Source organism: Arachis stenosperma, chromosome 3, assembly GCF_014773155.1.
Source record: "Arachis stenosperma cultivar V10309 chromosome 3, arast.V10309.gnm1.PFL2, whole genome shotgun sequence".
In the NCBI taxonomy this organism is placed as follows: Eukaryota; Viridiplantae; Streptophyta; class Magnoliopsida; order Fabales; family Fabaceae; genus Arachis; species Arachis stenosperma.
Genome location: NC_080379.1, coordinates 156,524,504 through 156,541,701, shown reverse-complemented (window position 1 = coordinate 156,541,701; position 17,198 = coordinate 156,524,504). Strand labels below are relative to the sequence as shown.

General features: G+C 32.2%; 3 protein-coding genes across 3 annotated transcripts; 1 reads left to right on the top strand and 2 right to left on the bottom strand.

Moving 5' to 3' along the window:
- Nucleotides 1-2,669: 2,669 nt before the first annotated feature.
- Nucleotides 2,670-3,465, bottom strand: LOC130969330 (17.3 kDa class I heat shock protein-like). Its single transcript, XM_057895001.1, has one exon. The coding sequence runs from the start codon at nucleotides 3,284-3,286 to the stop codon at nucleotides 2,831-2,833; it is 456 nt and encodes a 151-aa protein (XP_057750984.1). The 5' UTR covers nucleotides 3,287-3,465; the 3' UTR covers nucleotides 2,670-2,830.
- Nucleotides 3,466-6,578: 3,113 nt separating this feature from the next.
- On the top strand, nucleotides 6,579-7,358 carry LOC130965228 (17.3 kDa class I heat shock protein-like). Its single transcript, XM_057889963.1, has one exon. It carries the CDS (start codon nucleotides 6,678-6,680, stop codon nucleotides 7,140-7,142), a length of 465 nt encoding a protein of 154 aa, XP_057745946.1. The 5' UTR covers nucleotides 6,579-6,677; the 3' UTR covers nucleotides 7,143-7,358.
- Nucleotides 7,359-7,922: 564 nt separating this feature from the next.
- On the bottom strand, nucleotides 7,923-10,615 carry LOC130965227 (MACPF domain-containing protein NSL1). Its single transcript, XM_057889962.1, has 7 exons — nucleotides 10,223-10,615; nucleotides 9,900-10,138; nucleotides 9,612-9,816; nucleotides 9,443-9,523; nucleotides 9,181-9,364; nucleotides 8,900-9,072; nucleotides 7,923-8,800 (listed from the first exon to the last, which is right to left on the bottom strand). Exons 1-7 carry the CDS (start codon nucleotides 10,514-10,516, stop codon nucleotides 8,111-8,113), a joined length of 1,866 nt encoding a protein of 621 aa, XP_057745945.1. The 5' UTR covers nucleotides 10,517-10,615; the 3' UTR covers nucleotides 7,923-8,110.
- Between the last annotated feature and the right edge of the window lie 6,583 nt (nucleotides 10,616-17,198).

Sequence of the window (17,198 nt, the reverse complement as noted above, 5' to 3'; positions counted from 1 at the left end):
TAGTTGCCGACATGGACGAGAAAATATTACGCAACGGAGACATGTGATTAAAGCAACCCGAGTCAAAGTACTATTTAGAAGTACCTGGAGGGGTCGATAAAGCAGCAAGAGTATTACCAGAAACAGAGAGAAGACGCTGTAGAAGAGATGCAATATCAGATAGAGAGACAGTGGTCGGTTCAGTAGTAGCAGCAACAGCAGAAGCAGGCGCAGGACGTGGAGGATGAGTAGGACATGTAGTAATCAAATGTCCCGAGAGCTTGCAATAACGGCAGAACAACTGTGAACAATGGTAGCGAATATGACCTTTCTGGTGGCATGTGCGACATTCAACAGAGGGACATATGGAGAAGAGGTGCTCAAAGCGGTTGCAGTTTCGACAAAATTTATCCTTTCTGTCTGTGGCAGCAAAATTATTTGACTTTTCCATAAAAGTAGACACAGAGAGCAAAGAGAGGAGAGTAAACTGCAATTTCAAAGCAGAAAAAGAGAAATCGGAGTGCAGAATCGGAAAGAGCTCACCAAAAAACCTTAGGGAGGGTCCCACTATTTGCCACGTCAGCAGCCATGTCAGATGCCACGTCAGCAGCCACGTCAGCAGGCAATGACACGTGGCACGGAGGGATTTGAGATGCAAGACACGTCAGCGGCTGACGGAGCAGGTGGTGGCACGCGGGTTGGCGGTTCGGGTCGGGTTGGGCGCGCTGGTTGATCACGGTCCGTCTCCCTTCTGTCTGACACGTGGCGCGTTGCTAAGCCGTTGATCTGAGGCGCTGATCCAACGGCGACGGATGCTTCTGGAAGGAGAACGCCTGCAACCGGGCAGGCAACTTCGAGCAGCGCGTGGCGGCGCGTCCGGCGGCGTATGGCGGTGATTCCGGTGGCGTTGGAAACGTTGCAACGAGTAGAAGACGACGGTAGCGGCGGTGACGAACCAAAGCGTCAGGGAGGAGTTGAAAACTGAGGACAAAGTAGTGCTCGGAAAACAAACAGATGGCAACCTTCAGACGGCGCGTGGCGGTGCGTGCGGTGGTTTCCAGCGACGAGGCTGGACTCGTTGAACTCGCAACGACGAGACGAAGGCGATGGTAAAGGCGGTGACGAACCAAAGCGTCAGAAAAGGAGCGAAAAAGAGGCCAAAGAACACTGTCGAAAGAGGAAAAACAACGAACTATGAACGAACTTTCATTGAAAAAAAAACTAAGCTCTTGATACCATGTTAGAAACAAGAGAGATATCTGAGAAAAGTGTGTTGTGTATTATTCAGCTTATGACCCAAGGTATAGTATACAAGAGGTATTTATAGGTGCTAAATGAATCAGAGTAATAAAGGCATAGAATCCTATAATTAATATACAGATATACTACATAAATACAGACGATACTAATTGATCCTAATTGATGCTAATGATCCTCTAACAGTTTTCATCAAGAAAGAAAAAGAAGAGTCATTCATAATAATGAGGGAGCGCTTTAGAAACGTGATGCGCGTGTTAACATACTTTTTTGAGTGAGCGTAACTTCTATTAAATTTGGCCTAATTTATAAAATTTATACGTTAAAAAGACTTATATATATAGCATAACTAATTTTTTTATTACTACTATTTTAGTTCTCTTAAATTTAACTTCAGTCCACTTGCGTCCAAGTACGCAGCAGCAGAATTAATAATAGTGCGTTTAATTTATTTTAGTAGTGGACGATGACAAACTAATTTTTTGTTTCCCTTTTGATAGAAAATCACATTTATTATATGCTGCGTTTATTTGATAGGACAGACACTAATACATAAATATAATAGTATATATTTATTATTTATTTATTAAGACATAAATTTTTAAAATATATAATGACATATAAATATACATAAAAAATATATAGTATTTTTTAAATAAAATAAAATACTTAAACACATTAAATAAAATATAAATATTTACTCTTTTATCATTAGTAATTATAATAATAAAATTAATATTTAATTTATATTAATATATCTCGTCTAATATCAACCAACACAATAAAACAATAAAATAGTATATCTTTATATATGTATCTATTTGTATTTATATATTTAAAAAACAATAAATAAACATTGCCATATTGTCTTCACCAAAATATATATTCATATATGTTTTTTTATGGCTATTAAAAATTATTTTTATTAAAATAACATTACATAATTAAATATAAATATAAAAATCTTTTAAATTAAAAATTCATCAAAATTAAATACTTTTAATATTCATGCATTATGATATGTTTTTAAGTGTTGTATTATTTATCTATCCGCCGAAAGATATGTAGCTAAATTTTCAAATGATATCCCCTTAAGTACGATAAAAAATCAGGATTGTCCGAGGGGATTTTTATCCCTAAACTTTTGTTTCTTCGGATTTCACTCAGTAGCTGCTAAATTAACCAACAGATCGCATTGTTTCTGGTTCAGTGTGTTCACTTTAAACAGAGACGAATAGAATTAGACCATCCTCAACTTCCAACCAGAGGCTGGAGCACTCCTATATGAGTTCGTGATTGATTATATGTTATGCCTCACGGTTGCATTGGGTACCTATCGGCCGTTGGGTTCGATATTCTCGGATTTGTACCTAGAATATAAGTTGTATTGAAAATTACTTATGCTATTATTAAACTATGTATAATATAAAAACGTTACAAGACCAATTGATTCGGCATTTACGAAAACACGCAGAAAATACAATACAAGAACCTCACCGTTCAATTTCCCTTTTATTCACATGACATGCAAAAAGCACACTACAGCATTCAAGAACAAGAGATTACTAGATCACTGTATACTGCATACTTTTGCTTAACCAGTAATTTGAATGGGCTTAACATCAGGTTTCTTAACTTCCGCCTTGGGAACAGTGACAGTAAGAACACCATTCTCCATGGATGCCTTCACCTGATCCATCTTGGCGTTCTCAGGGAGCCTGAACCTCCGCATGAACTTGCCGCTGCTGCGCTCCACACGGTGCCAGGTGTCATTCTTGTCCTCCTTCTCAACGTTCCTCTCGCCGCTGATCTGAAGGACACTGTTATCTTCGATCTCAACCTTCACTTCCTCCTTCTTCAGACCAGGAAGATCAGCCTTGAACACATGCGCTTCGGGAGTCTCCTTCCAATCCACACGAGTGTTCACGAATGCAGAATTCTCTGAAGAAGTAAGAGAGCTCGGGAATTGGAAGTCTCTGAAGGGGTCCCAAACGTCGAGGGAGAAAGGGTCGCTCCTTCTGCCACCAAAGAAACTTGGAATCAGCGACATCTTCTCTTTGTTTGATGATTAAGGTTGTAACTTGCAAGCAGAAAATGTAGGTGTAATTGTCGTTGTCAATGCTTGTGCCCGATGATGTTGAAGGTGAGAGAGGACACGAGGTATTTATAGTGATTAATGGAGGAACGGAATGAAGATGTAGCTTCTAGAAATATCCTACTTATTTCTTCATCTATTCAATTGGAAGCTGTTCTGGATTCCTCTGGGACTAGTAGAGAAATAGAACATGATACAACGAGAAGGCTCTAGATTTTTTTTTGGTTTACAGAAGGCTCTAGATTCAACATTACAGCCTCTTGTGTGAAGCCCATGACTTAAAGGGCTTAAGGATTGATTAAAATGAAACAATGAGCCCAATAACGAATAAATAATAGAACTCAAGTTCTTACCAGTATGACAAAAAATACGTTCTTACCGGTAATATTTCCAAAATAAATAAATAAAATTATTCTTAACAGCTTACCGATATATAAAAAAAAGGAAAAATTCTTACCAATTTAATATATATGAATTTGAAGGTTGTGATAGGCTTAGAGAAAAGGGTTAAATTTATGCTTTTTTTTGAGTTGCTGTTATAACCTTTTAAAACAAAACTTTTAATTCTGATTCTGTTTATACTCAGCAGCAGAAATTTATGAGACAATTTATTTTTGTCTCATGAATATCAGAAAACAGAACACAGCAAAGAAGAGAAAAGCTAACACCAGTATATATCTTGGTTCGGTTGTCTTGTACTATGCAACCTACCACAACAATGGAGGAATTTCCATTATAATTAAAAGTATTACATACACCAATTTTACACTCAAGTTCTAACCTAACTTGACATTGGCTATGCTAACACCTAACTATTCACTCTTAGTGCTAACCCAACTAAGAAAGGGATACCTAACAGGTACAAGATACAAGACACTTAACCAACCTAAAGAAATCAGAAAATAACTCTAGGCTTTTCTCTCAAGTGTATCACTCTGCTTTTTTCCACTCATGGCTTTTACTTGAGCTTTTTCGCAATGCATTTTCTCACAAGAAATTACAGAAAGATAAACTTAGAAAAGTACATTACAATCAGTAAAACATGAAGGAGATTGACTTCATCAACAACCTTTATGCTATGCGAAAACCAGATTAGCAAACCTCTGATTCAGTTCTTCATATTGGCGGAATGCACCTTTGATTAGATTACACTGTCCAATTAGTTGAATTTTCTCAAAGAACACTTCTCAGAACAAAACTCCAATACTCTGGTTATCTCTCCTTGGTTTCTGAATGAACACCAAACTTCTTTTATCTCCTTGCATGTTGTTTGGTTTTTCTTCCAAGGTCAACATCTTGAGCCTTGAGCTTCACCAACCCACAGATTCACTTTTTCTCATTAAACTTTAGAGTGGAAACTTTGCTTCTGACTCCTTCATCTTGGCCGAAAGCCATAAAGCAGCAACCACAAAAGTCTTCTAGTGGTCAACTTAATCTGAACCCTTGAAAATCAACTTGGTCCCCAAGACAAGTTTGAGACCGTGGATACACAGCAGAGAAGAACGGAAACCAACTTTCCTTTGTATCCCATTTCGGACTGAGCAGAGAGTTGGGAAGAAGAGAAGAAACTGAGTTGCATGTATGAGGAAATGGTTTACCTTTGATCTTTTCTTAAGTTTGATTTGGCTTGAACTTGTTGATTTGACATTCTGTCTTTTAAGTTTGAACATTCTCTCTCTTGCTTCTTTGGTTACTTTGGTTACTAGCTTAGGAAAGAAGCTCTTTCTCTCTTTCTTTTTTGAGTTTCTGACCAACTCACAGAGGTGAACGTTGCTTTTGGTTGAAGCACATGGAAGGAGTTTGAACCAAATGAAGTACCAGAACTTGGATCGGATCACTACCTTTTTGCCTGTTTTGATTTTTCAGCCTTGTTTCCTTATGGGCTTCGTTTATATTATTGACCCATCAGCCTTGTTTTATTTCTCATTCCATTTGAATTGTAATTCACATTTTGGCCTGCAATATTTTATAAATAATTAGTAATATGCAATTATAATTAATCAACACTAATTATTTATTTTGCCTAAAAATAATATTTGTCATCACTAATTATTTTAGTTAATTTCTTAACTCAACAGAACTAGATCAAATTCTTCTAAAATGATAAAATAAAAAATTAATTATTTTTAAATTAAAATAATAAAATTTACATATAAATATATAATGAAAATTACAATTTTAACGGTGATTAATTAATCTCTCATTTTATTAGTTTATCAATATTTTTATTTTAAATGATCTAAATTCTTTTAAACTACTAATAGTTTAAATTAGGTTCAATTACTTTATTGGTCCCTATAGTTTTGCAAAATTTTCAATTAGGTTCCTATACTTTTTTTCTTTTTAATTGGGTCTCTGCACCGATTTTTTTTTTAATTAGACCCCTCTTAGTTGTAACTGACTTAATTGTATAGAGACTTAACTAAAAAAAATTTGGTGCTGGAACTTAAATAAAAAAAAGTATAGAGACTCAATTAAAATAAAAAGTATAGAGATCTAATTAAAAATTTTACGAAACTATAGGAAATAATAGAGTAATTAAACCTTTAAATTAAAGCCAAATTGAAGGTTTAATATGCTTATGTTTTGGTCATGTATGAATTTTTAATTTTGACAAATAATGTTTGCTATCGTTTGAGAATATTTACCTAAGAGGAAAATATCTAAATATGATCAAATTATGTATTGATTTTACACAAGAGAATATTTTACAAGTAAATGTGAAATGTAAATTATAATGATATGGTTCGTTGTATTAATGAAAATATTGTTAATGTTTGGGGAGCGGATATTCTTACTTTTAATTTCATAATATTACTTTTCTATTATACGTTATCTCTAAATAATTTTTAATACAATTTTTTATTATTAAAAAAATAAAATAACGAAAATTAAAAATAATTTTTAAAAAATTACATAAAATAAAAATAATAATATCGTATTTGGAAATAACAACCTCACTTCTTAATGTATATAGTATTCACCAAAATATGCATGCTGTAAATGAGTGAAATATTTTGACATTGGGACGAGTTAGCATTCTGTTTGATTCTATAAGGCTAAAATTGTTATATCCAAATAAAGCCACGGTAAAGACTCGAAGCTCTTCGAAACTTGGAATTTACCAAACAAAAATTTACTTATTTATACTTAAAAAAGGGAAAAAAAAGGTTAACGAATCAATAGGCCTTTCTAGAAAATACCGGATGAGTCCTCTATGGCAGTTTAAATACCCGATGTGTCCTCTTTGCTCATCATCAAGAAAGCATACAGAAGCAGTTCTCAGATAGCAAACAACAATCACTATCTTTCGGAGTAGCAAGTGTATCATCTAATAGAGGAAAAGATGTCGCTGATTCCAAGTTTCTTCGGTAGCCGAAGGAGCAACGTCTTCGATCCTTTCTCCCTCGACGTTTGGGACCCCTTCAAAGACTTCCAATTCCCGAGCTCTCTTACTTCTTCCGACAATTCTGCGTTCGTCAACACTCGTGTGGACTGGAAGGAGACTCCCGAAGCTCATGTCTTCAAGGCTGATCTTCCTGGTCTCAAGAAGGAGGAAGTGAAGGTTGAGATCGAAGATAACAGTGTCCTTCAGATCAGCGGAGAGAGGAACGTTGAGAAGGAGGACAAGAACGACACCTGGCACCGTGTGGAGCGCAGCAGCGGCAAGTTCATGCGGAGGTTTAGGCTCCCTGAGAACGCCAAGATGGATCAGGTGAAGGCATCCATGGAGAATGGTGTTCTCACTGTCACTGTTCCCAAGGCAGAAGTTAAGAAACCTGATGTTAAGCCCATTCAGATCACTGGTTAAACAAGATACTTTTTTCCTTGTTTTTGCTCCTCTCGTTTTCAAACCTGTGTTTGCGTTTTGTTGTGAATTGTAATTGCGTAATGCCTATGTCACGTTCATGTCCCTGAGAAATATAAATCATGTAGTAGCGGTAAGTAAGAAAGCAAGATTATTGTGATATGAGATGTAATCAAGTATGTAGTGCATGTGAATAATAATAATTTCTTTCTTTTATCAGTTGAGGGATTTGAAATTCTTCTCTTGCTTTTTCTTCTTAATTACTCCATCGATTCCCGCATTTCCCTCTAAAACATATTTTACTTTCTTAATTTGTTTAAAAAAAAAAGGCCTGCGTGCTAGCAGATTGCATGTAGAAAAATTTCCCAGTTTCTTTTATTATTTTATATTTACCTGAGTTGTAATTAAAAGCAATTACCTTTCTCATGGAGAGATTTTCTCAGTTTCTCTTGGTTCGGTTTTTACCGTTAAAACGGTTACGTGTGTTATTTGGACCCATTTTTCTGTCAAAGCAGCAGTAAAATTTTACACAAATCCAAACTTACTTTAACAGATTTTCAACCTTGACTAAATACAAGAGTCCTCCTTTAACATGTGACGCTCATTCAACTTATTTTTGTTGAGTACCATATCCGCACCCCATATCAATCATTATATGCTTCTACAGAACTCGCCAAATGTGTCATGTTGCATTTGCTGATATACCAAGATGCAAACATAAGTCTCTGTTGCCCACTTGTAGAGTTAGATATCAGGATCAGCGAAAAGGAAAAAACGACACGATTTTGTGTGTTTCGAAATTCAGATACTTTTTTTATTATTGATGGCAGTTATGCCAAAACAAATCTAGCTCACTTTGCATCAGATGACACTCATTTTTGAATGAATCATACAAAATAAGTTACGTATTTACAGCAGGCTATAATATTAAATCATACATTGTAATCCTATATTATAATCCCGAATGCTACTTACTCTATAGCTTCTTCTGGTATAACTGTCAACAAAGAATACTTGGCTTTGATTGAGATTCTGCCATTATCCACACACAACTTTGCGCCTGTGACAACCCAATATCCAGGTGTATCCTCTGGGCCCCTAACCATTTCTTTTGTGTCTACAAAGCTGAGCATTCTTGGAGCCCTTGTTGGCACTGGAGGACCACCTTGATAGATTGCTGAGTTTATCTCTACCTTATTCGCCTTCTCCGGCGAGGATTTCAACTCTTTGCTTAGCTTTGTGCTCATCAAGGCAGAGAAGAATCCTGATTTTCTAGACATTGTAGAAGGTCCATCCCATTCTGATCTCCGGATTTTGGCCGATGCCACGGTTGAGAATCCAAGCCTTAGGAACAGAACCTTCTTCATTCCCACAAGCTTCACCTCAAACCATGCCTTTGTTACTATGGCTGTGGACTCGTCTATTCTGGAGCTGTTGTACTGAACAGGTGCTGTGTACACATGAGAAAACATGCTCCATTTTACCGGTTCGTAGTAGCCTCGTTCGACCGGTTCATCGATGGGTTCATAGCCGTTGTCTTCTGAGATTTCAAGGAAACCAGGAATCTCTGCAAGATGCTGGAGATGGATTGCCAAGTGATCATTCTTTTTGCTTTCTAAGTACAAACGAATCCCTGTTACAGGACGGTTCCCGGAATCAACCTGCATAATGAATGTCACTCAACTTGCTAGAAAGAAAATTGGGGGAAATTTCTAAGTTGGATACATAATATGCTTCTTGCTTAAATTGAATGAAATTACCTTGACAGTGTTAACATAAAGCTTGGGTCCCATGAGACTGAACTGAAGTGATGGAGACATGTTTTTCTTATGCTTGTGGCCATATCCAAGAGGCAGATCTCCATACATTGGTGCCCATTGCCGTGGCAACTGAAATTCCAGAAAATGATGGAGATCCTCTATGGCAGGTTTATCTATTTGATACATAAAACTTTCAGAAAAACATGTACTAGAGATATTATATTATATTATATTACTCATTCTATATTTGTGCCAAAAGTAATTCAGAAATGTTTGCTCACATCTGAGATACAAATTAACGGCGTGACTCAAGAATCCATTGCCTGGAACAGAGTTGAGTAAGGAAGTAATAGGGACAAAAGACATTGATATGACATTGGGGGATTGTAGTATGGTTTGAAGCCACTGGTTATAAGGCTGACGAATATCAATGCCTCCCCTGCGGACCGAAACACTCATGATTTCCTGCAAAAGAATTTGTTATGGGAATTGCAACTTTCTTGCAAAATAAAAAGATAGAGATAGATTCGTAGAAATACTAACATCATTCTTGGAGTGACTTTTTACAACTGGTCTTCCAGCAGGAGGAAAATGGTTCTGCCTCCACAGCTTGGCATGATCATCCTGAAAGTAAACATGGTTGAATTATGTTAGAGGTTTCTTCCTTTTTTCTACCATGAAATGGAAGGTGTATATGGTGGTTGATATTTGCCTTTAGTTTTCCTGATATTTGAGCAGGATTGGCATTGGAAGATGGATTTGAATCCTCTGAAAACCTCTCATCAGCTAGTTGTTTTAGTAGTTTCTGCAGTTCAGCGGGTGGAAGATCTGAATTCTTTGACTGCTTGATGTGGACCACATCTTTACCTCCCATCTTGACGCCAACAATCACATGGGTGCCATACTTGTCAATGAACCTGATGAACAACACAAGCATATGCTGTGTTAAATTGATTGAACAAGCTTCATGTTTGTGTTTCTGTTTCTGAAGAATACTTACGAGGCAAGAGCTGCAGGGTTCCAGGAAGAAGGAACATCTTTCTTGACTTGATCGGAAAGGGTTAAGTTAGTTCTATCCAATTCAACGGTGTACAATGATATGAAGCATCCATCAAAAGCAAGGCTCTTAGTTGCAGCTGCATCCTTAGGCCAACACTTCCTCATGTCAAACATAGCATTGAAAACTCCCGATGGTATCTTCCCAGACAGAGATAACTGCCTGTTAAAATGCTCCGACATCTGCAATTAAAACAAATTCATTATCCCTACCGAACCATATATGTTTGTTTTATTCGATGGAATTAGTTAGTAGTTAGCAGTGACCTGGTTGAAGGTGAGAACATCGGAATGGAACCTTGTGCGTTCACCTTTGTCACACTTGATGGAAGAGGGAACGTTGTGGACAAGAATTGAACCTGGAACTGGGAAGAGCATGTCCCTGGTGTGTTTATGATCAATCTCGATCAAGGTGGAAGACTTGCAGGCGGAGAATCTTATGTCGCTGCAGAGATCATAGCCTTGACCAATCACTGACACTGCTTTCTCCGCAGCCAGCTGTGGATCCATCCCCGCAATGCTTCTATTCAAACCCATATTTAATTTTATTTCTTGATTCATGTACAAATTTTACAGGACTTGTTCATTGTCGGATCGGATAACTCCGTCTTATTAATTAATAGTCTGGCTTTCAACAGAGTCGTGGGAACGACGAAGAATCATCGAAGAAGCTCAAGGCGGCTTCATGCTTATGGTTATGGACTCATCCTTCGTACCTTGTTTCTCCACGTGGCACCGTGTTATGATCACTGCGAATAAGTCATAGGGTCAACGCTGACTTCGGACTTCGGATCATTTTTAATTTTATATGCCAAAACGTATACGGATTATAATAATATTATTATAAGCACTCATATATATATATATATATATATATATATATATATATATATATATATATATATATATATAGGTTATTTTCATTATAATTTATCTTAAAGAGCGTTAAGGGATTAGCAACTTTTGTAATTTGTAGTAATCGAATGGCCATTAATAATATTTTTAATAGGAGTAAACATTAAATCCAATTTTTGTCCATTTTTACGAAGAACAAAGCGATTCCTAAAAAAAAAGGGATATTTTGACTCTCAATTTTTTTATTTTGGGACAATACGATCCTTCTATTAAAAAAATTATTCAAATAATAATAAAAATTAGTTTTGTGGGGGATTTATTTGTATTTTGTGAGGGTTTTAAACCTTCACAAAATTATTTTTAATAATATAGTTAATTACTACCACTACTATCACTACCTTCTTCATTCTCATTATTATGGCTCCTACTTCTATTATTTTTATTGATTTATCATCATCATTATCTTCTCTACCATCATCATCACTAATACCAATATTATCAACATTAAAATTCTTTTTTTTCATTTCTTATTCGATGTTATTTTTTTCTTTTAAAAAGTATTTGTATTACAATTACTATTTTTTGTGGCATCATTTTCATTGATAGCTTTTCTTCACTTAACCACTATTGATGAAGGAATTTTTTAAAAACAAACTTATTAATAGTTTGTGGAGATTTAAAACTCTTACAAAATACAAATAAAATTCTCACAAAACCAATTTTTATTATTATTTAAATAATTTTTTTAACAAAGAAATCATATTGTCCCAAAATAAAAAAGTTGAAAGTCGAAATATTCTTTTTTTGATAAGAATCGTTTTGTCTTTCTTAAAAATGGACAAAGACCGAATTAAATATTTACTCTTTTAATAGTGTGAAATTTTATCTAATATAATAAAAATATTCTTTTTTTTTTTTGTTAATTATATACTGTCAAAATTTAATAAAATTGTTCTCCTCTTAAATTTTTTTATTTATTTACGTATTTTTCATACAATATGCTATTAGGATAAAAGTTAGCAGAGTACCTTAAACAAAAAAGGATGAAAAGAAAAGAATGAGTAAGCAAATTAAATGATGTCAAGATTTTTATTTTTCTGTAACCACTTTCACGCAGATTATATTCATAAGTAGTAATAGCAATGTAATTTTTTTCTTGAAAAAATAAATGAATTTAATTCTGAGGTATTGTTAATATAAAGTCAACTTTATAGGTACATTTAATTATATAATTTCGGTGGTGGAACTTGAAATAAAATTTTAAAGGGACTAAATAGAAAATAATTATCAATATATTTTTAATATAGACGCTATTTAAGATAAATTTGTCTAACTCCATCTCTCTTATTGGAATGATATTGTCAAATTTAAAGTCTTTTTTCAGAGTTTCGTTTAAAAAAATTAAGGTCAAACTAATCATATGTAACTTTTTGAATTTTTAAAAGTTGTATTTCACTTTTTTCGTGATTCATTAAAATAGAAGAACTATTTACCGATGTTGATATTGTAAAAATTATATGTTCTCCTTCTTAAATATTAACCTTCTTCTTAAAAATATATCAATTTTTTATTTTTCATGATTATTTTATATGAAAATTTGAATATATATCCTGTAAAATATGTAAAAAAAGAAGTTAAAAGGACAAATATTAAAATTTATAATATTTATTGAATTTTTTTATCAATTTATACAAATACGATAGTATTAATATTTATTGAATATTCTAATATTTTTATCATATAAAAAATTAAATTAAATAAACAGTCAAATATAAAATAATATTAAATTATATAAATAAAAAATACTTAATTTTTTATATTTAAGCTCAAAAGTAGAAGGAATGTTACTTATTAAATAAAGAGTTGCGAAATTGAATACATTCAATTTAGTCTAAATCTAACATGTTTTAAATGTTTAAAACTAAAATTTATTGTGTAGTAAAAACAAAAGATAAAAATTAAACTTTAATATTTTAAGTTATAATAAAATATTTGAACCAACTTAACTATTTTTTATTTTTTAAAAAAATATTACTAATTTTTTAATAAAAATTTAGAGAGTCATGACCCTCTCTTATCTAAACTAAACTTCACTTCTAATAACATTATATTAGTAGAAATAATTATATTTTATATTAATTACATAAAAAATTATTTAAATAAATAAATATAATTATATAATTATATAAAATATTTTATACTCTTAATACATTAAAATTAAACACAAAATGAATTGCACAAATAAAGTATATGGAACCCCAAGACTGTCATTATGCTTGGATATGAACTCTGAAATGGCTTGGTCAATCTAACAGTGTTGACGGATAACGATAACATAAAAAATATAATAATTTAATATCTATAAAATTATATATGTAAAATTTATAATTATTTTATCTAATTATTTTATTAATAATTTAAAAATATAAAATAAAAAAATTAGATTATTTTAAATTTATTTTTTATTATCCTCTAAAAGCATTTAGATCTTTGATATTTATCGAATTAGGCCATTCGTTGAAAACTGTTAGTGTTAATAAATTGGTACAACAACATTTTTTGAAGTGATAGGCCTCTTATTAACTCTTTAATTATGGTCTTTAATTTAATCTTGAAAAATGAACAATTTCAGCCTCTATATATACTACCTTAAAAAAAACTCTATCGAGTCAAGTTGCATGGATTGAATTCTTAGTAAGAAAAGTTTGAAATATTGATGATTTTATTAATTAAGAAAAAGCATTGTTATTAATGACTTCTTTTAAAAGTTAGATTATGACATGTTCTTTTTTTAATCTAGTTTGAGCTTAATTGTCAATCATATCATCATCATAAAATATAGAATAACGTTATTACTAGGATTATTTGTTGAAATTATCAGTACGTACTACAAGTGGTAATTCAATAACTTAATTAAAGGAGTGAAAGACATGTATTTATATATTCGAAGTTCAAAAATAAGAAAAACGTTACGGAATAATAATATTTTTATTAATATTAACTAATATTTTTTGTCAATACCTTATATATTATTTGGATGAGGATTTAAAATTTAAGATTTGAAATAAAAATACTATTCATATATTAAAATTAGCTATGAATATATTTATATATAAATATATATGTGGTTATTTTATTTTTAATGTATATTTATATTTTACATGTATTTTAAATTAGTGACTGATTTTAGTGGTTGATTTCAGTGTATAGATAGCATAATCGAATTTTAAATATTGACTAAATAAACAAATTTATTTATCATAAAACATTGTTTGAGAAATAATGTTCTCACTACTGTATTAGTAGTAGAATTACAAGGAAGTTAGATCAAATACCGTTTAAGTAGACAAAAAGCTAATTGGCAACTTAAATTTGGATGAAAATGAACAGATTTGATTTATTTATTTGAAATTATGGGTGAGGCGAGGCACACTTTTATTAGTTTCCCTGCCTGTTCCTGTTCCCTTTGTTATTAAACTAACAAACTAATTAAAAGGAGCAATTATTTTCATCCGAAGAAGGAAAATGATTAGAACGTCATGAAATATTCTCAGATTACAACAACTCCTACCTTAGAGTCTAGCTACTTCGAATCATAAAGTTCCAATATTATACCATGTATAACCATACTACATGTATATACACTAAATTAGTATATAGTATATATTAATTAAAATATAAAATATATATTAAAAATAAATAAAATAATATATATATTTATATATAATAATTGATTTTGGTGTACAGATAATAATTTTAATTACCATAATCTGTTCAAATTTTCAACATTGATCGACATTTATATAATCCAAAATATTTCTATCTAGAAAAGGCCATGACGTAAGTATATCAACTCTTTTTGTTATGGTTAGTTTATATCTTTCAACACATACATTCCTTCATTTTCTATGTTTTAAATAGTGTTGAGCCGCTTTCGGCTTTCTGATGTAAGCTTGGTTTGGCATTTTCAGATATTTCTATAGTAGATTGTGAATATATGAAATACATATACTAAGATCAGTTATCATATATTTATATATAAATATATATATTATTTAATTAATTTTTAAATATATTTTATATTAATAAATATTTTTAGTGTTGATTTTAGTATTTACATATCTATTTTATAATATACCGTATATATTTTTTCTTCTTTTTTTTTTTAATTACCGGGTCAGCCTCTGATCCTTCTTTACGAAACTTAGTCGCCTAAACTATTAGATATCCCCAGCGTAAAAAGAAATTAAAATAGATATTCTACAACTTTCAAAAGTTCCCCCCTGAAACTATGATGAAATATCATACGACTAGCTTGGGTGTGAAGGGAATTAGGAAACTAATCTCCATTCTTCCTTTTTGGTCAAAGATCGTCATATTATAATATATGACGATATGTGAAACTTCTCTGAGAGGGTATGTAGCCAGCTTTATTTCCGATTAAATTACCAAGGAATGGAATAATCTGTGTACTAAAGTATTAAACTACTCCTTTCCCGGAAAGAGAGAAAAATTCTGTTGTATGTGCATCAATCAGTTCATGGGCATCCACAGTTACATACAATAGTGTTCCAAACTTCCAATTATTAATTGACTAGCTAGTATAATATGTAAAATTATGGCGTGTGTATAGGACTAAGAGAAATGTTAACAGATCATTAAAATGTATTATTTTTGTTCATCACTTTAGTAATCGATTTAATTCTTTTAATTTAGTAGTATAATAATATATTTTAATCCACACTTTTAAACATTAATAGTTAACTAATAATTGAAAATAATAAATTTTAATAACTCTCTAATATTTTTCTACGATTAATATAAATTTTATTCAACTTCTTTATCTAAAGCCAATGTAATTATATTCTGATAAACAATTTAGATGCAAATGAAAAACAATAATGGCATTAAGGCATATCAAATATTTTGGTAAAATTAAATCCATTACATGATCAATGACTAGAATCTTTTTATTTAAATATTTTTTATATATCATATTGTGTGAACTCTGGAAACTTTTTGCAAATTTTATTTTATTAGGTATCTCATATAGTCATATCTCATATAGTCATATTCAAGAACGAATACTAATTTGTACCTACTATATTCCGTTGCCCTCGTCAACTAAACAAGTGAAAATTACATTCACAAGGCTACTTTGGCCACTTGGCCCTATTTTATTGTCTTTGTGACAAGTGCATATATGATTTTTCCTTATCTCATAGACAATGTCAATAAGATAGAGACAAATTAGTCTCCGTTTCACTGTCAACAATATACCTAATAAAATTCAAGTGGCTAAAATTACCTAACTGTTTTTAACTATAACCAATTTTATGTGAATAGTTAAAAAAAAAAGGTTTGCCAATGACTATTGCGAAGACTGAGGACTAGACTTTACTTTGTTAGTTATATACACTAAGTATATACGCGTCACAACACGCAGGCCAATTCCTTTTCAAACATGAATTTCATATTTTCATTGGTTTGTCAAACTCAGAGCTAAAAACTCGTTTCACGCGATAATGCAATCATTCGGTCGATTCTACACTCTAATTTCTGATAGTGGTTTGTGCTTTTATGAGCCTTTCGCGTACGCTTCCCTTCACTACTTCCAAACTCAATTCTTCATTTGCTTGTTGGTTAGAAAGGAAACTAAGAAAATCAATGAGTCATGCCGAAATGTTTTGTTTTGTATGTGTTGATCGAAAATATTTTCGATAAGGGAAGTGGAATCGAAATAAGTCAAGTGTGGTTTTTTGAGAAGACACGCATATAAGTATGAAGATTGAAAGTAATCGGCATGGATTTGGGTTTCGATTGTTTTGTTGATCGAGTAAGCTAAATCGAGTAGGAGACTCGATTCGAGAAATCGATAAGGCCTTCGAAAAGCTGGTCGAATAGTTGTGAAAGCGAGAAGGTTAGTGGCTTCTATCACACGAGGAAAACATGGGAAATATCTACAATCACAGCAGCGAGAACGGTTACCAAGAGGGATTGCATTTCAAAATTTGTAATTTTATTTAATTGTAATTAATTGTGATTTAATTGTCCGTTATGCAAGATAGCCTATAAATATTAGGAAGTGTTAGAGAATAAGGCTTGGAACTTTTACTCAAAAAAAAAAATACTCTAGCACTCTCACATCCCAGAAAATTCCTGAGTTTGCATTTGAGTTACATTTTCTGTAGGATTCCTTCCACCTTCTTCTTTCTTTCAATTTATTTTTCTGTAAATTTAACATTTCAATTAATCTTATTTACTAAGTGTTCTCTACTTTCTCTATTTACTTTATCATTCTGCATTTTATCGCTTATGTTAAGAGTCCTTTGATTTAATTAAAGGTATTTTTATTGTTTTCTTTTAATTCTGATGCAAACCTTTTCAA